This window comes from Mauremys reevesii, linkage group 5, assembly GCF_016161935.1.
Source record: "Mauremys reevesii isolate NIE-2019 linkage group 5, ASM1616193v1, whole genome shotgun sequence".
In the NCBI taxonomy this organism is placed as follows: Eukaryota; Metazoa; Chordata; order Testudines; family Geoemydidae; genus Mauremys; species Mauremys reevesii.
This window is the reverse complement of record NC_052627.1, coordinates 10,035,399-10,054,396: the sequence shown is the minus strand read 5'-3', so window position 1 is coordinate 10,054,396 and position 18,998 is coordinate 10,035,399. Positions and strand designations below refer to the sequence as shown.

The following is an 18,998-nucleotide window of genomic DNA, read 5'->3' as shown; positions in this document are numbered from 1 at the left end:
ACAGTCCCTACCTGCAGGCTGCCTTCCTTCCCTCCTCATTCATGCAGTGCCATTGCTCTCCAAAGGGGGCACCGCAGTGAGCAGCAGAGGGATTGAAACAGTGTTGCTGCGGCCAAGGTGCAGCAGGATTACAGCACAGTCATTTAACGCTCCGCTTTGCAATGGCACGAAAGGGACTGGATGAAGATACTACTCCAGGGGCAGGGGCGGGGACGGCTTAAGACTTAAAGGTGCTCAGATCCATCCTACACACAGGGCACAAGCAGGGTAGGATTGTCAGGCAAATCACATTTTGGGGGGCGGGAGCTTGAGGCACACTATCTCAGACACTGCACCGTGCCTCAAGTCACTTCAGAGGGGCTGTGGAGACATCTGCTGTGTACAAAGGGTGTGATTTAAATAAGCCTGTTACTTTCTCCTCTACTGGCGCACTGATTTAGCGATCATATTTTCATAGGTTTGAAAACAGACGTCTTACGTAGGCTGGTTATGCAGTGTTAGCAGGCTTAGACAAACAGTTTTGGTAGGTCCTACAAATGTCTCTGAAATTCTTCCTCTAAGCATTACAGTGCTACCCCTTTGTAAAATAGCTCGTTAGAATCCAAAGCCTCCATTCGATATTCCTCCAACACACTGAGGGTCTAGGGATAAAGTATTTGAATGGTGTCCCTTTAACTCAATAGGCCGACGGTGGGTTCTGAGGTCTTGTCTCACAAAACCTAGTACTCGTTTCTACCAAGTTTTAAAGAAAACCGAGCACACATTCTATAACTCAAAATGTCAAGTAGAAAAGGGTACTTACGATAGGGTGTTTTCAGTATGTCCCCCCCCTGCAAAAGCACGCATTCAAAGAGGTAGTGGGCAGTTCGCCTACCGTACAATGGCCATATAAACCCTATCTTATTCATTGCTACACTGCTGTCCTACACTCTGCCTTCCCCTGGCTTTCCACCTGGTAAATGCACAATTAATGACAATACAAGTTTGTATCCCAAATGGCTTGAAAGACTCTGAAGCTATTGAACAATGAGCTCAAGCTAGGAAAGCAGCCAGCCAGCCCATGCCTCTGTTGTTGGTTAATAAAATCTAAAATGATGAATGAAACAACAGTCAGCATGAAAAGAACATATTTTATGATAGCAATAAGACATGGTTTGAACAGTGCTGGATGCAACTATCAAACAAAACTCTTAAAATTAAAAAGCAGATCAATTTCTGGGAAGCACTTAGGAACGCTGTCAGCATATCAAGTCTTAGCGGCTCCAATTATCCTTCATAGAAGTATATTTCTTACAAAAAACTCCACTATGCATTGAGTATAATGCTAGATTTGGTTTATACTGAATACTTTGGTATAAACAAGTCACAAAGAGGTCCTTCATTCATTTTGGTGCCTATTAGGTCCATCAATGGCTATTAGCCAGGATGGGCAGGGATGGTGTCCCTAGCCTCTGTTTGCCAGAAGCTGGGAATGGGTGACAGGGGATGGATCACTTGATGATTTACCTGTTCTGTTCATTCCCTCTGGGGCACCTGGCATTGGCCACTGTTGGTAGACAGGATACTGGGCTAGATGGACCTTTGGTCTGACCCAGAATGGCTGCTCTTAGTACAACATTCATTATTTAGAGTCTCTCATTAAATCAGGATTGCAGATTATGTTCCCTTTTCTATTGGAATAGAAAAGTTTCTCCTTCATTTCAGTATTTGTGTTCTCCTTCAGATAAGTGAATTCTCGTCACCCTGTCTCCAGTAGAGAGAAGGTGTGCATTTCAACCTGGTAACCCGTGTCAGGACAGACACCGGACTGGTGAGAGAAATGGATCTATGATCTAAACTGCAAACCATTTTCAAAACGTACAGGAAGGTTGTGCTATTTCTCAGTAAGGCCTGAAGTAGGAAACTTACCTCGGCACAAAATAACTCACAAGCAAAAAAATGTTCCCTTTAAACCAAACCAACCCAGATACTTAAAAGTTCTCTAGAACAACAGACTAGTCCAAAGAACGCTCCAAGCTCTGGCTTTTCATTTTTGGTTAATGTACAGAGTGGGGTATAACACCATTTTCCAGCATTTTGGAATTTCATATTTTACTTGATCTTTGGCTTTCTAGATTCTAGAAAGCCTGTTCTTAGACGCTGCTCGCTGTGAAACTAAATGTGAATGTGTCTAACTATTAAAGACTGGCCCAGATTTCCAAATGTGACTACTGATTGTGGATATTATTTGAGCCACCTGTAACAAGTGTTTTTTGAAGGGCGGGTGCTCTATGCTTTTTGAAAATCAGGCCCCTTTTAGGTGTGTCAAAGTGGACCCCTAAAATCACTCCTCACTTTTGAATACATAGGCCATGCGAGGCCCGGTCCTGCCAACACTTACGTGTATGAGCAACCCCACTGGAGTATATTCAAGATGGTCAGAAGTCTTTGCAGGATCAGGACAGCTGTCCCCGCACGTGGATATTTCAATGAAACGCAACAAACCCTTTGTTACGGTGCACAAGTATCAAACCCAAGGTACTGGTTTCTACCACCTTCCGTTTCGCTCTGCCTTTGTCTCCAATTCCGTGGCCTGAGCCAGTGGGGGACAGCAGGCTAAACGGCATATTCAACAGCTCTGCTAAGGAAGGCAAGAAAAGGGAGTGCAAGCGTTTCCTTTTGTCTTCCTTTTCCTGCCAGCTCCAGCTTTTCTGCTCCCGCTCCCGCACTCTCTTTAAGCAGCTATAGTCTTTTTGAAAATACAACCAGCTAGTTGGGTTTTGGCTTCACGTCTTTTTGCTGCTGGTTTTCTGTTTGCGTAGGTGAGCCTCAATCTCATGCCTGAAGACAAGCATCCCCAGCTGGCCGTGAGAAGCCTCATTCATGGCTTTGGATTGCATGCACATCTTGTACTGCTCCGGGGTCAGCTCATCCAGGCAGCGCTTTTCATGCCAGAGATGGAAGAGGCCTCGGACAGGCGTCCTGACCACGATAAGGTTGCTGTGAAGGTATTTGCGGTAGAGATGAACGTCTTCTCCTCCCCAGCCTTTAATGTCCAGATCAAAGCCACCTAGTGCAAAGAAAATTAGACATAATGCTAGAAATATATGGGCTCTACATGGAAACTGCAACCAGGAAAATCATCCCTCCAACACCAGTCTTACAAATGAGCAGTTACATGAACCATTTTCCTGACTAGAAGAAAAAAAGATCACATCATGGAAGTGAGGTCAGTGAAGAACAAGTTGCCAGCCCGTCATATTCTGATGCCTCCAGTACATTTGGACTTCACTTGGCAGTGGTTTGAAGGACAAATAGAAAGCAGTGTCATGCACCCCACAGCCATGTGCTCTGCGCCTACTGTTATTTTGAGCTGTTCAATTTTATGAACGTTTTGAGCTTTATGAATGCCTCAGTCCCCAGTTAGTTCGTAAAACAGGGGTTCTGCTGTCGTATTACACCCCAGCTCTTCTCTGTGGCTGTCAGCTTTGGGGCACTTTACATTTAGACCAATTTCAGCAAACGGCGTGAAATGCCAAAAATTCCTACATTTGTAGACGTCTGTTTCCCTTGACCTGCCACCGCAGACCAAACTGCTCTGTGTTTGCATCGAGTAGCTCTTACGTGCATGCTCCGTTTCCTAAATGAGAGCTCAGCTTAAGGTTGCAATTGCGTTTCCTTTATAAGCCTTGACCTCTGCAAAGCAAAGCAGAGCCAGAAAGCAAGTCAGCCACTGGAAGCCAAGAAGGAAAAATTACTGCCTGTGATTTGCATTTCTCATTTTCAAAAGCTCCTGCTGGAGTCAAGGGCAGAACATCCTCCATGCAGGGCTGGTGAACAAGCTTCCCCACCTGGGCTGAACTAGCCAAGGTGTGTTGACCTTCAGGGTACCCTGCAAAGTGCGTCTGTTTGTGTGGCTGGTGTGGAGGAGAGGGATAGAGCTGGGGGGTTGTGGTGGAGGGGAGTGATTTAGTTCTGCTAGCTGTCAGGAAGGAAGCTGCTTGTTAGTGTAATGGTATGTTAGAGCTTTGGCCAGATGACCCTCCTTCCTATTTGTGCATAAACTCAACAGCCTGGGACTCTAATGTTATTTCTTCTCTCCCCCAGTCTCCTGCACTTTTTTTTTAGGTGCCTGCTCTCAGCTGCTAAAGCAGCCAGCAGATTGGAATGCCTGAATCGACCCCAAATCTCCCAGTTCTGCCTCCGCGGCTGCTCCTGGGTGGCGGCTCAGGCTCTAACCTTCAGGGGCGGCTCCAGGCCCCAGCACGCCAAGCGTGTGCTTGGGGCGGCATGCCGCGGGGGGCACTCTGCCGGGCACCGGGAGGGCGGCAGGCGGCTCCAATGGACCTCCCGCAGGCGTGCCTGTGACGGGTCCGCTGGTCCCGTGGCTTCGGTGGAGCCTGCGGGAGGTCCACCGGAGCTGCAGGACCAGCGAGCGGCAGAATGCCCCCCTGCGGCATGACGCCGTGCTTGGGGCGGCGAAATGTCTAGAGCCGCCCCTGCTGACCGGGTTGCAGACGGTCATTCTCGAAGGGCTGCGTCTGGGGCAAGCAGAGGGCTCCCCCTCTCCACCATATTCTGACAGCCAGGCCCCCGGGGCAGTTCTGCACCCTTCTGGCAGCTTGCAGAGGCGCTCTTGGTACCACAAGGAAATGTCAGAGCAACCAGAGCTTGGGGATCTCCAGATACTTGAGTTTCTGGTGGCTCCTGATTCTCTAAGGTCATAAAGTATTTCAGGGGAGCCCTAGCCAGGCAGCAGCCATCCTGCTGGCTTGATGTCACCCACCTCCTGCAGCTGTTGGGAACTTGGTAGCCCATTCGATTTGGAGTTGGGGGAGAGAAGAAAGATGACATGGGAAAAGTTGATGGGGGGAGGCAGGAAGGAGGCACCTGTCCCTGCCCCTTCTGGACTCACAGCAGCCCTGGGGTGGGAGGGGGAGGGTTGACTGAGAGCTTAAGGCTGGAGTGGGCCAGGCTTACTGTCCTGTGCAACGCTGACATGGCTGACTGAGGCTCTCTGGACTCCCCTTACATCTCTGGGCCTGTCCCTACTGGCTGCAGGATGAGAGTATATAGGTGAGCACACTCTGACTCTGGTTTATGAATTGGGATGGGAGACTAGGAGAGGTGGAAGGACTGGGAGAGCCCTGAGCTCTGAAATAGGCCTTGCACAGTCAGAGTTGGGTCGCCATCAGGGCAGCATATGCAGCTCCTCTCTCAGCACCTGCACTGGTCGCAGGGCGGCAATTGGGTGGTGTCTATAAGGAAAGCTCTGGGCTACTGGCTGGAGGTTTTGCTGTGGAGTTTGTGCTGTTGGGGATGAAACCAATGGGAGTTTTGCTGTTGCAGCCAGTGGTGCAGGATTTGTCAGTGGTGCAGCTGGTGGCTGGCAGGGTAAAGATAATGGTCTGACAGGCTGCGTGGTTCCTGCTGTGCATGCCTCCAGAGAGCAGAGGGCCCATGGGCCATTCACAGGCATAAATATCAGCTATGCCTTACTCTTCCCGCCATCTGCAGCTGAATGCCCGTCTGATGGAGAGGGGACTCCTGTGCACAAGGGCCAGGAACAGTCACTGGATCCCGCTATTCACTATAAACTATTCACCATGCTCTCCAGGAGCCTCCCATCCCTCTCCCCACACCCCAGTTAACCAAGCACTGGGCGCTCGCTCTGACTGCAAACAGTGCAGAAAGAAGTGAGCTCAGGCACTCTTTCTTCACCCTCTCTCTTTGAAGCTGTCAAGGAGAGAAGTTCTGTTATAACTAGTGAGATTTCTCCATCAACAACTCTGTCCTCAGCTCTTCCAAATGCAAAGGCCCAAGGGACATTTCAAAATAGAGAATTTTAAAAGGACTATATTGGAAACAGCTGTTTCATCATAATACATTTCTGATACCCAGTCGGAATTAGCCCTGAATAGTGTAAATGAACTAGTTTCTCAGCTGTGCCCAATAGCGACTGGGCACAACTAATGGTTGGCTGGGGAGCCCAAAGGGGCCTGGAGTAGTTTAGAGTAGCTTTGGGGCTGCTCTAAAGTGTGCCAGCTGGATACAGCCCCCAGGGCCCCGTATGGCAGGTAGGAATAGCCACAGTACAGCAGTGGTAGGTCACGCCCCCTTCACAGGGGAGTGGCGCAAAGGCAGGGCTGGCCTTACCATGAGGTGAATTGGGGCGGGCGCCTCAGGTGCCAGACTGTGGGGGGGGGAGAGAGGGCGCCGGTAGGACCCAGAGTGTAGAAAATTGTGTCTGCTGCTGGTGCATATGTTTTCTCTCTGCTCTAGATGCACAGAGATGGTGGAGTGCTGTGCTGGAGGAAGGAGGGCACAAGAGACATAACAGGCAGGCAGGAGAAAAGGTGAGAGGGAATAACAGAAAGCAGCAGGAGCTTCAGGGAGAGAGAGGAGGAGGAGCCTCTTATGTACCTCTCTAGCACCCCCAGGAGCCTGGGCTTATTAACACCAGCTTCTCAGGGACCTTCCTGTTTCCTGCTGCTTCCCTGAACCCACTTGAGGAGAACAGGCAGGCAACTGAAGTAGTAGGAGCCAATTAGGCCCTTAAGACACTGATATCTTCCCTCACTCAGGCCCTGCTACCAGCCTGCTTATCTGTCCCCTTCAATTGAGTGTTGAGAGCCACTGTAGCTGGCACAGAACAGCAGTCATGAGTGAAAGAAGAAAACGCCCCTCTGGGGCAGCATTCAGAAAAAGAAAGCAAGAAAGGAAGCTTTTCTATCTAAGCAGGAAGGAGCTCTCCTGAGATACACAGACACAAATGTTCACGGTGAGGGATGTGAGTGGTGAGGAGATGCCTGATCTTCCAGTTAGTCAGAGTGCAGGTGACCTGGCAGCTACTGCAGCATCCATACCTCCATCTCAAATGGATGTAACCGTGCACATTCCTGAAGAAAAGTGTAGATCAGAGAAGAGTGTGGTGGAGGCGCAAGAAACAGCTGCTGCTGAGTTTAGTTCCTTAAGTCTAGATGGATCCAGGACTGTGGACCCACTTGAGCAGTAGCCTGAGGGACTTCCTTGTACTGCATGGGCCACAGCAAGTGAAAAACTTCATGTTCCCCAAAGACAATGAAAATAGAAGTTTCCATCCAACACATTACGGGCATGAAATCCGCAATGGTGACAAAGTAGAGAGGCCATGGCTTATGTACTCAAAACCCCAGAATGCTGCATACTGTTTTTGTTGCAAACTCTTCCAGTCTAATGTTCCAGCCACATTGAGTTCTACAGGAACAAAGGATTGGAAAAATCTGGCTAGAAATCTGGCATGCCATGAGAAGACAGCAAATCACCAGAGAGCATTTCAGTGGTTTAGTTGGGAATTGGTCCTGCTTTGAGCAGGGGGTTGGACTAGATGACCTCCTGAGGTCCCTTCCAACCCTGATATTCTATGATTCCATAGGTGGAAAGAGCTTGAGATGCGACTAAGGTTAAAGGCTACTATAGATGATCAGCATCAAAAGAAAATTGCACCAGAGTCTCTTTGCTGGCAAAATGTTCTGAAAAGTCTCATTGCCATTGTGAGAATGCTTGCTACCCAAAACCTAGCACTGCGTGGCACTTCAGATCAGCTGTATGTGCCAAACAATGGAAACTTCCTTAAAATTGTGGAGCTGATGGCCAAGTTTGATGCTGTACTCCAGGAGCATCTAAGAAGAGTCACCACCCAAGAAATGTGCACACACCACTATCTTGGAAAAACAATTCAAAATGAGATCATACAGTTTCTGGCTACAAAAGTCAAACAGAAGATTATGGCAGATCTGAAGTCAGCAAGATATTACTCTGTTATTTTGGACTGCACACCTAACATCAGCCATATGGAACAAATGACTTTAATGGTGCGTTTTGTAACAACAACAGAACCTAGTGAAAATGTCCCTGCAATGGTGACTGTCAGGCCTGGTCTACACTACGCATTTAAACCAGTTTAAGGAGCATAAAACCGATTTAACGCCACACCCGTCCACACTAAGAGGCCCTTTATATCGATATAAAGGGCTCTTTAAACCGGTTTCTGAACTCCTCCCTAACGAGAGGAGTAGCGCTAGTATCGGAATTACCATATCGGATTAGGGTTAGTGTGGCCGCAGATCGACGGTATTGGCCTCCGGGTGGTATCCCACAGTGCACCACTGACCGCTCTGGACAGCAATCTGAACTCGGATGCAGTGGCCAGGTAGACAGGAAAAGCCCTGCGAACTTTTGAATATTTCCTGTTTGCCCAGCGTGGAGCTCCGATCAGCACGGGTGGCGATGCAGTCCGAAATCAAAATAAAAAAAGAGCTCCAGCATGGACCATGCGGATGTGATCACAGTAAGGGCAGGCAAATCTGTTCTATCAGCGCTCCTTTACAGAAGACGAAAATCAAAATCATTTTTAAAAAATCTCCACACAGACGCCATAGCAGGGACTCAGCACACTGCTGCGTGACAAGCATAACGGAAAGCCAAAGAATCAAATGGACGCTCATGGAGGGGGGACTGGAGCGGGGACTGGAGGACTCAAGCTATCCCACAGTTCCTGCAGTCTCCGAAAAGCATTTGCATTCTTGGCTGAGCTCCAAATGCTTCTAGGGTCAAACACAGTGTCCACGGTGGTTCAGGGCATAGCTCGTCAATTTATGCACCCCCCCATCCACCCCCAGAAGTGAAAGGGAAAACAATCCTCTCTTGACTCTTTTACATGTCACCCTATCTTTACTGAATGCTGCAGATAGATGCGATGCTGCAGCACTCAACACCAACATCCTTACTTCCCCCCCCCCCGCCATGGGTGGCTGATGGTACAATATGGCTGATATCCATCGTCATCATCAGCCTATTGGCACATGGGGCAGTGCAAAAGGACTGGTAACCATGCCGACTAGCATTCAGTGAGGTCAATCATGGGCGCCTGTATAAAAAGCTCCTGATTTTTCCTGGTAGATGGTGCAGTATGGCTGGTAACAGTCTTCATCATAGCAACAGGGGGCTGAGCTCCATCAGCCCCCGCCCTTCATGTGTAAAGAAAAGATTCAATTGTCCCTGGACTAGCAGCGGGATGCTGGGCTCCTCTCCTCCACACTGCTTAATGTCCTGTCTGGACTATCATAGCAGCTGGAGGCTGCCTTCCACTCATTTCTCACTAACAAGTCACTGTGTCTTATTCCTGCATTCTCTATTACTTCATCACACAAGTGGGGGGACAATGCTACAGTAGCCCAGGAAGGCTGAGGGAAGAACGGAATCAACAGGTGGGGTTGCTGCAGGAGCACCCCCTGTGAATAGAATACAGCTCATAATTTCTGCTGGATCTGACACAAAGCAGCTGTGCTCTCTGGTTCTATGATACAGTGGTTCTCTAGTACACTTGTCCATATTCTAGGCAGGACTGATTCTATTTTTAGGTACTAAAAAGGAGGGATTGACTCAGGGAGTCATTCCCAATTTTGGCTTTTGCACCCCTGGCTGATCTCAGCCAGGGGCACTTATGACAGCAGCAAATGGTGCAGTGCAAAAGAACTGGTAACCATGATCATCTTATTACCAAGTTATGGTATGGTAGATGGTACAGTATGGCTGGTAACCATCTCTGCTATCATGCAAAAGCAAAAGCAAAAGCATGCTGCTGTGTAGCGCTGCTGAATCGCCTCTGTCAGCAGCATCTAGTACACATACGGTGACAGGCACAAAAGGCAAAACAGGCTCCATGATTGCCATGCTATGGCATCTGCCAGGGCAATCCAGGGAAAAAAGGCGCGAAATGCTTGTCTGCCGTTGCTTTCCCAGAGGAAGGAGTGACTGACGACATTTACCCAGAACCACCCGCGACAGTGATTTTTGCCCCATCAGGCACTGGGATCTCAACCCGGAAATTCCAAGGGGCGGGGGAGGCTGTGGGAACTATGGGATAGCTACGGAATAGCTACCCACTGTGCAACACTCCAGAAATCGACGCTAGCCTCGGACCATGGACGCACACCACCGATTTAATGTGTTTAGTGTGGCCGCGCGCACTCGATTTTATACAATCTGTTTTGCTAAACCGGTTTATGTAAAATCGGAATAATCCCGTAGTGTAGACGTACCCTCAGAGCAGGGCCGGCTCCACACCCCAGCGCGCCAAGCGCGCGCGTGGGGCGGCATTTTAACTGGAGGGCGGCAGGCGGGTCCAGCGGACCTTCTGCAGTCATGCCTGCGGGAGGTCCAACGGAGCCGCGGGACGACCGGACCTCCCGCAGGCATGACTGCGGCGGGTGTGCTGGTCCCGCGGCTCGTGTGGGCCTCCCGCAGGCATGCCTGCGGAAGCTCCACCGTAGGCACGGGACCAGCGGCACGTCTGCGGGAGGTTCCGTGGAGGCGCGGGACCGGCGCCCGGCAGTGTGAGCGGCGCGGCGCGGCGCACCGCCCTGCTTGGGGCGGCGGATTTCGTAGAACCGCCCCTGCCTCAGAGAGCATTTTCTAGAATTTATTGACATTGATGATACTACAGGAGCTGGTATGACAAATATGCTTCTTAAAAAGCTGGAGGATACAGGAATTGCGATAGTTGACATGAGAGGTCAGGGCTACGATAATGGTGCCAACACGAAAGGAAAGAACAGAGGAGTGCAGACACGGATCTGATTGTTAAACCCTCGAGCTTTTTTTGTCCCATGCAGTTCTCATTCATTGAACTTGGCGGTCAGTGATGCAGCATCAGCTTCTAGTGAGGCTGCTGAATTTTTAAATGTAATTCAAAGCATCTATGTATTTTTCTCTGCATCAACTCATCGATGGCAAATTTTGAAGCAGCACCTGGGAACATCCTCTCTGACACTGAAACCACTGAGTGCCACACAATGGGAAAGTCACGTGGAGGCGATAAAGCCTATCAAACACCAAATTGGGAAGATAGATGATGCCATAGTTGCCATTATGGAGGATAATACTATGACAGGGACTGTTTGTGGGAGAACAGTGGCAGAGGGAAATGGAATCACCAGAAACATACATAACTTCAAATGTCTGTGTGGCTTAGTGTTGTGGCATGACATACTGTTTGAAATACATGTTGTAAGCAAGAGACGCCAAGGTGTTGACCTTGTTCCATTGCTCCAGATATATCAACTAATGCTAGTGAAGGCAGGGGGCTGGACTCAATTTTTTTTTTTGAGGGACCAGGGTTCAAGTCTCTGCGCAGGTATAGGGGGGATCATTTCCCCCTGTGGAATCCCCCAAGAACTTCAAGAGGCAGCTCTTAAGTACCCTCCTTGATTTTTAGGGGGAGGGATAGCTCAGTGGTTTGAGCATTGACCTGCTAAACCCAGGGTTGTGAGCTCAATCCTTGAGGGGGCATTTAGGGATCTGGGGCAAAAATCTGTCTGGGAATTGGTCCCCCTTTGAGCAGGGAGTTGGACTAGATACCTCCTGAGGTCCCTTCCAACCCTGATATTCTATGATAACTGGACAAAGCAAAGTCAGACCTACTGTCTTACTGGTCAGATGAGGGATTTCAAAACGTTCTGAAGAGTGCTCAGAAGTTGGCAGAGAAACTTCACACCAAAGCTATTTTCTCACGAATACAAGAGTCACTGAAGAAGATGACATTTTGATTACGATGCATGGGATAATCCCATAAGAGACCCCAAACAACAATTCAAAGTTGAATTCTTTAACCAGGTGCTAGATTGTGCAATACAGTCAGTTGAAGAACATTTCATGCAGCTCAAGGAACACAGCAGTATATTTGGGATGTTGTTTGATATTCCAAAACTCCTCACTCTACCTGAAGAAGTCCTACACCAGCAATGCAGGGCACTAGAGACAGTGTTGACACGCACGATACTGATGCGAGTGATTTAGGTGATGAACTGAAAGCCCTTTCAAGATACATTTCAGGAGGATCAACTCCAAAGGCTGTTTTGGAATATATGTGCACAAATAAGATGACCACCATCTTTCCAAATGCTTTTGTTGCTCTGCGCATACTTCTAACACTTCCTGTAACAGTTGCCTGTGGACGCAGTTTCTCCAAACTGAAGTTAATAAAAACACATCTACGCTCCACAATGACACAGGAGAGGCTGGTCGGCCTTGCCACCATCTCAATAGAGCATGAGCTGGCCCAGACTGTGGACCTTCAGTAGGAAGCAGTTCAAATCTTTGCAACCAAGGAGGCACGGAAAGCACCACTTTGATTATTCAAAGAGATAAAAGTGCCAGTGTTTACTATGCAGATAAGCAAAGTTAACTTTCAAACACCTGAACAGCAAATGTAAGTGTTACTGAAAATTTTTGAACAAGGCATTTTAAGTTATTAGTTCTCCTTTATTGGGGTTGGTAGCAAAGCAGCACCAGGAGAGGAGTGGAACAGGAAGAAGGCAGAATTGAGAACTTTCAAAGTTTTGGCCCAAGCGAGGGGACATGGGGGGCGTCATTTGAGCTCCCCGCCTCAGGTGCCACAATGTTGTTGGCCGGCCCTGCACAAAGGGGCTGCACTGGGGAAGAGGATCTGAGCCAGCACCTCTGAAGCAGGTTTAGTTAAGTGCACGTTCTTACCTATGTTGATAAAATCAGACCTGTACTGACATGTCATTCCAAAGCCAAAGTCTCTCCAGAATCCAGTGTCCTTCTTTATAACCTGGGGGGAAAAAGGAACATTTAGATCTGAGCAGTGGAATTTGTAACCTGAGCAAAAGAGGGACACCCCTCCAGGGTGGCTAGGAATGGGGACAGCCACCCCACTTTCTTCTATCCCATACTGCATTATACCCTGACCCAGCTCTAACTGACTTCAATAGTGGCAGACTTCCGCTGAAAGTTTCTGCTAAAATTAACTGCAGGCTGGCTGGCTGCAGACTCAGGAAAACACTGCATCACAACAGCCACCTTCTGAAGATTATTTTCATAACCAGGAAGGTTGTTATTCCAAATGACAGCTTATTTTCCACAGGATCTGAATCTTTCTTGGGGATGTATTCATACATCATGAAGTGAGCCAGTCTCATGCATGGGACAGGTGGGTGGCACCTTTTTTATTACAATTTACAAGAGTGCTGAACTAGCAAAATGACTTCAGGGCTCTTCTAAAATGACTCAGTACTAATGTGACACTGTTTACAGATGCAATTTGGCTGGTGGAAGAAAATGACTTAAAACCTCCTACAAATTGACATAAAAAATTAGGAGAGCCTGTGAGAGTGAAATAATATTTGAAATACAGCAGGGACCAGAGGAGTTAACCAAGTTCAGGGTGTTATGGTGCTAGGCGCTGCACTGACACGTAGTAATACACAGCCCCCAAGGAGCTAACCGTTTACATTGATGAGACAGACAACGGAGGTGCCATTGTCCTGATTTTACAGATGACAAACTGAGGCACAGTGAGGTGAAGACCAAGATCTCCAAAAACAGGGATCTAAAGTTTTGGGCCTAAGTTTGTATTGCGGTGTCTAAGTAAGTTGCCTGATTTTCTCAAGTGCTGAGCATCCAGCAGCGCCCACTGACTTCAAGCAGAGCTGCCAGGTGCTCAGTACTATTGAAAAAACAGGCCATCTACTTGGCCACCTAAATATGGGTGTTGGGTCCTGGCATTAGGCACCTATTTTTGGAAATCTTGGCCTAAGTGCCTTGCCCAAGGTTACACATGTCTGTGTCGGAGCTGGGAATTCACCTCTGATGGCAAGCCCCCCTGTAGCCCACTGACCACCCTTCTGGTTCTTTTCATGTCTCCATTTTTAGTACTAGCCTTGTCTTATTTCAGTCCTGCTCCTTTTGCTTTTCTGCCACTACTGCATCCATCTCTGATCTCATTTCTTCTTCCCCTCTAATAGCCATAAACTGCAAACCCATTAATAGGCACTAAGAAGCCACCTGTTACAAGACTGCATTGGAACAGGAAATCGCCATAGCAGTGGCTTTACAGCATGTTATTTGTATGCATTAGCACTATAATTTCCCATTAGAAATAGCCGCTACAGCACAAATCAATTTATTTCAAAGCTTTGTGAGGGCTACTTTCTCAGCTGCGCAAGCAGCACGGTAGGCAGCCAACAGTGTTCTTGTTTTAATGGCACTGATCTGGCCATTTGCCCAGGAAGAAATCTGGAATGAAAATATGATTAACTAAATAAAAATGATATTGGCAATGTCTCTTCTTTATAGCAAGATGCTTCTCTGAGGCAGGCATCACATTGCGCAATTCTGATGTTAGCTATAAATATTTGTGCAGTCCTGACAAAGCGAACAGCGGGGTTTAACTTTAGTTTTATAATGACATTTTTGTTTCCTTCCCTATACAAACTGTTGACAAGCTTGGGGTTCTCTGGCCGGGCTGCAGCAGAAAGATAAGAGCTAGTGTGAATTGAGTGGTGGAATCAGGAAAGGTTTTGTTTGGAATAAACAGTTCAACGGATTTTCCAAGCTCTCATTTTAATAACACAGAGGATATTTCACACGGAATAGTTTCATGAATCTGTTGTCTGTTCACTGATCCCACCGTAAATGAGGAAAAAGCTTTTTCCTGTTAATCATACAAATCGTCTGCTTTGTAAACAAGCCCTATTTTGTCTTTTCTCCCCCTCATCTGATAGGCGTGTCTCCTGATTCTATCTGAGATGGATATGGCCAGCCACTGTAGAACGTCTCAGACAGGGTAAGTCTGGTAATAGCAGGAAAGGATTTTAAAACACCTGGGATGGAGTTTTCAACAGGCAAAGTCAATGGGGCATGTGCGCCTCGGTTACTTAGCCCAGATTTGTAAAGGTGTTGCTGCAGTGCAGTGCCTAATGTATTTAGGAGCCTAACGCTCATTTTCCAAGTGGGATTTAGGCACCTAAGAGCCAACATCTCATTGACAATTGATGGGATTTAGGCTTGTGAGTGCCTAAATCACTTTTGAAAATGAGAATGAGGCATCTAAATCTGTTAGCCAGTGCAACGCTGAGTGCAGCAACGCCTACATGCCTTCGCAGATCTGGCCTTTCGGCCCTTTTCAAAATCCCACCTTATAGCTCTTCTTGGGGGTGGGGGGGTACACTAAACCCTGACACAGAGGTGGGATGAGCTCTGGCAAGCCGTGGAGGCCTCTTTACTGGCTGTGGTCAGAACGGACCTGAGCAGAGGGGAACCTAGCTGAAGCCACAAGGCTGGCTAATTCCTGGATTCTACAGCTCTGGGTTTATGAGCTCCAAGGGTCACCTTAGCCGGGGCACATGTGTGTGGGCCCAAGGGTGGAGATCCAGTTGGATGAGCAGGCTCTTTAGGGAGAAACAGGAGTGCAGTGACTGTGTGTGTAAATGGAGCATATTCTCAAGCACCTCCTATAACATCAGCACATGACACAGCAAGAGAGTGAAGGAGCTGGACCTCTGCTGCCTGCTTCCAGAACAGTGCTGCAAAGCAACATTTCTGTCCTGAGCAAAGTAACTTCTCTGGACAGGGGATTCACTCTGACTCCTCCGCAACTTATCTTCCCTCGGGCCTGCCAGAGATGCCTGGCCTTATCTCACACTGCATGCCTCACTACAGCATTTTAAAATAGCAACTCTTCGTCCTTATTCATGCATGGGGCCAGACTGAAGTCAATGGGGCTACAGCGATTTACACCTGTGGACATTCTGGCCCATACATTTTAAGGCAAAAAGGGACCATAAGGATCATATCTAGTCTGACCTCCTGCCTAGCACCCAGTCTCACTCAGCCTTGTTGCACTGAGTCCAACACCTTGTGGTTGAGCGAGATCAGGGGCCGGCAACCTTTGAGAAGTGGTGTGCCAAGTCTTCATTAATTTAAGGTTTCGCATGCCAGTAAAGGTTTCACGTGCCAGACCGGCAGCAAGGGCAGCGGCCGGAACCCCAGACCGGCAGTGGGCTGAGCGGCTCATCCCGCTGCTGGCCCAGGTTCCGTAATCCAGGCCGGCAGTGGGCTGAGCAGGGCCAGCGGCCGGGACCCCAGCTGGCAGCAGTGTGCCACTAAAAATCAGCCCACGTGCCACCTTTGGCACAGGTTGCTGACCCCTGAGCTAGAGCCTAGCTTTTAGAAAGACATCCAATTTCAACTTAAACCTCAAGTGATGGAGAATCCACACTACTGCCTGTGAGAGTCTGTTCAAATGATTAATTACCTTCCCTGCACCATCAGTCCAACGAGCTCCAAACTCTTCATGGACATCATTTGGCCTCACAAAACACAAGGCAGGGAAACAGTCTTGTTACCTTAGACAGACGAGGAAGCTAAGAAAAGGACGGGGTTCATTAGCCCCAGAGCTGTACATTCCCTGAAGTGGAATCTGGTCAACATAATGCCACTTCTGGCAGACAAACAGCCCACATTTAAATTCTTAATTTACAAATGTAAATATCAAATCTGCTTTAAGATAAAGCTGTTCGCTAAGCTGCTAGAGTGTGAAATATTACTACAGAACGTGCTGCACACAATAAGTTACGTATTCTGCACACCGCATCTCAATGGACCCAAGATGGTGAAATTCTATTCGCAAGCACAGATGTCTTCCTGAAGGGGAAGTTTTATGCACGGTTCAAAGCATGCATTTTTAGAGCCAGTTACTTACCAGCTGCTGTTCTAAGGGCGGGATGGAACCATGGTGCCCATAAATTATACCTGGGTTATACTGGCTGAAAAGAACTGGGTAAAATACTTTCTTCCCTAGAAATCACAATGGATTAAAAAATAAAGTTATTACCGATAAAGTTGTTTGATGCTCTAAAACTAGATTAAACTTGTGCTTCTCTGTGAAACTGGAAACAGACTTAGGGCTTGATCCAAATGCCATTCAAATCTATAGAAAGATTTCCATTGCCTTCCCTGGGTTTTAGATAAGGCCCACAGTCTCAGAGTGTGTGGTTTGGATGGAGAATGTGACCATGTGGATGTAGTTTGACAAATGACCCAGATGGGCCCCAGAAAACAAAGTGACAAAGGCAAGGAATTCAATCACAGTGGAAGCTGACAATTTGTTTTTCTTTTCACTCTAGCTAAAATGTGACAATCAGCAATATAGGTCTTTACTCTTAGGGTACGTCCACACTACCCACCGGATCGGCGGGTAGCGATCGATCTATCGGAGATTGATATATCGCGTCTCGTCTAGATGTGATAAATTGATCCCTGAACGTGCTCCCGTCGACTCCAGAACTCCACCAGGGCGAGAGGCGGAAACGGAGTCGACGGGGGAGCCGCGGCCGTCGATCCCACGCTGTGAGGATGGGAGGTAAGTTGAAATAAGATATGTTGACTTCAGCTACGCTATTCCCATAGCTGAAGTTGCGTATCTTACATCGACACCCCCCCCCAGTGTAGACCAGCCCTGAGACAAGCCTTAGTTGAGCTGAATGTTAAGAATGCCTTACTATAGCTTGCTTACCCACCAGAAAGAGGGAACACGTTAGTGAAGGTTATTGCACAATAAAGAGAAGTCTGTTTAAAGGAGTAAATGCCCTGGGTAGCCATACCTGGCTGTGTGTTCAATCTACAGGTGTTCAGGAATTCAGCAGTGAAGTAGATATCTACATCACAAAAAAAGAGAACGACGTTGTTTCCTTTCCAAATGCGAGCACCTATGTCTAATCCTTTCCCTCTCGAAAATTCTTCATTCAGCTGGATAAAGGTGAAATTCTTGAAGTTAGCTGATCTAGGAGGAGCAGCAGTATGTGAGATGAGGTTTAAGAGATAAAAGGGGCAGTCAACTCGTCATTAATGTCATTGTATTTACTGAACAACATATTTTAAAAGAGGAATGGGGGAGGGTGTATTTCCATGACACACGAGGCAAAATAGGAATGGAATCTGTAACTCAGATCTTATACTTAGCAGGTCTTTTTTTAATATATCTGGGATAATATTCATAGGCTGTGAAGGAAACCAGCAAACAGCAGTAAGAGAAGGAGTTCGATCCCATTTTAATAAAACAATCATCTAGCTATTTTATGTCCAAGTTGTACATTTGAAAACTAATATTTTAAAGAGATATTCACTCATATTTTTAGAGAAATCATTGTGCATTAATGCTAAGTACCATTGCCTAAAATAAAATAAAGTGTACCTGAGCTGGATTGAAAAACTAACAAAAGAACAAAAGCTCACAGAAGTCACTGGGAGTCCTTTCACTGCTGTCTACGGACTCTGGATCAGCCTTCAGATAAACACATCCATTTTACATACTCTGTATTCCTTAAAACAGCTTCTGGATTAAATCCAACCATCTTGAGAAACCTAACGTGGATTTACTGCTTGTGGTCTGATAGCCCTCAGCTTAGTGCAGAAAAACAGATTATTTCAAACAGCTCGTGTGTGAAAAAGAGGATAAGTGTGTGATGGGTAACCTGAGCTCTTGGTAACATGCTTAGCCAAGGATAACAATACTGAGAGACTCACAATACAACTACATTGCAATAAAAGACCCGAGTTTCAGAGCTCAGGTCAATTGACTCAGGCTAGCAGCGCTTGGGCTGCAGGCAGTGTTAAAAATAGCACCCGTAGACATTTGGGCTCAGACTGGAACCTGGGCTCTGAGACCCTCCCCCTTCACCGGGTTTGAGCCCAGATTCTGGCCTGAGCCCAAAGGGTTGTTTTTAGCTGGGTAGCCCAAGCCCTATGAGCCCAAGTCAGTTGACCCGAGCTCTGAGACTCCATTATCGCAGTGTAGATGTAGCCTCAGGGTTTGATCTTCAGGGGGCACTCAGCTCCCACTGACACCAGCAGGAGTTGTGGATGCTCAGCACTTCTGCAAATTAGGCCTTCATGCCACACCAAATCAGATAGGAGGTTAGGGGCCAGATTTTCAAAAGCGCTCAGCTCCCACTGAGGCACCTGACTGAAGTAGCTGGATTTTCAAATATGCTCAGCACCCAGCAGTTCCCACTGAGAACAATGAGCTCTGCTGGGTGCTGAAACCGTCTGAAGCCCTTGCCCTTAAATGGTAAATGTAAAGGCTCATGAAGCAATAACTATGCCAAGCTGAGCCATGAGGTAAGCTAGCAATGGTACTCAGAAGGCTGGTAGTGAAGTCTGAATGGGAAACACAG

At 47.6% G+C, this 18,998-nt stretch overlaps 1 protein-coding gene across 4 annotated transcripts in view; it reads right to left on the bottom strand.

Moving 5' to 3' along the window:
- Positions 1 to 1,124: 1,124 nt before the first annotated feature.
- CSGALNACT1 (chondroitin sulfate N-acetylgalactosaminyltransferase 1) overlaps positions 1,125 to 18,998 on the bottom strand; it is a 95,240-nt gene continuing 77,366 nt past the window's right edge. For all 4 annotated transcript variants that reach the window (XM_039541976.1, XM_039541974.1, XM_039541977.1 and 1 more), the window contains 4 exons: positions 17,427 to 17,605; positions 16,526 to 16,620; positions 12,514 to 12,595; positions 1,125 to 3,049 (listed from right to left, as the gene is read on the bottom strand). In XM_039541976.1, coding sequence (XP_039397910.1) covers positions 2,766 to 3,049; positions 12,514 to 12,595; positions 16,526 to 16,620; positions 17,427 to 17,605 — 640 coding nt within the window. In that variant the 3' untranslated portion in view covers positions 1,125 to 2,765. The remainder of the gene's footprint in view (positions 3,050 to 12,513; positions 12,596 to 16,525; positions 16,621 to 17,426; positions 17,606 to 18,998) is intronic.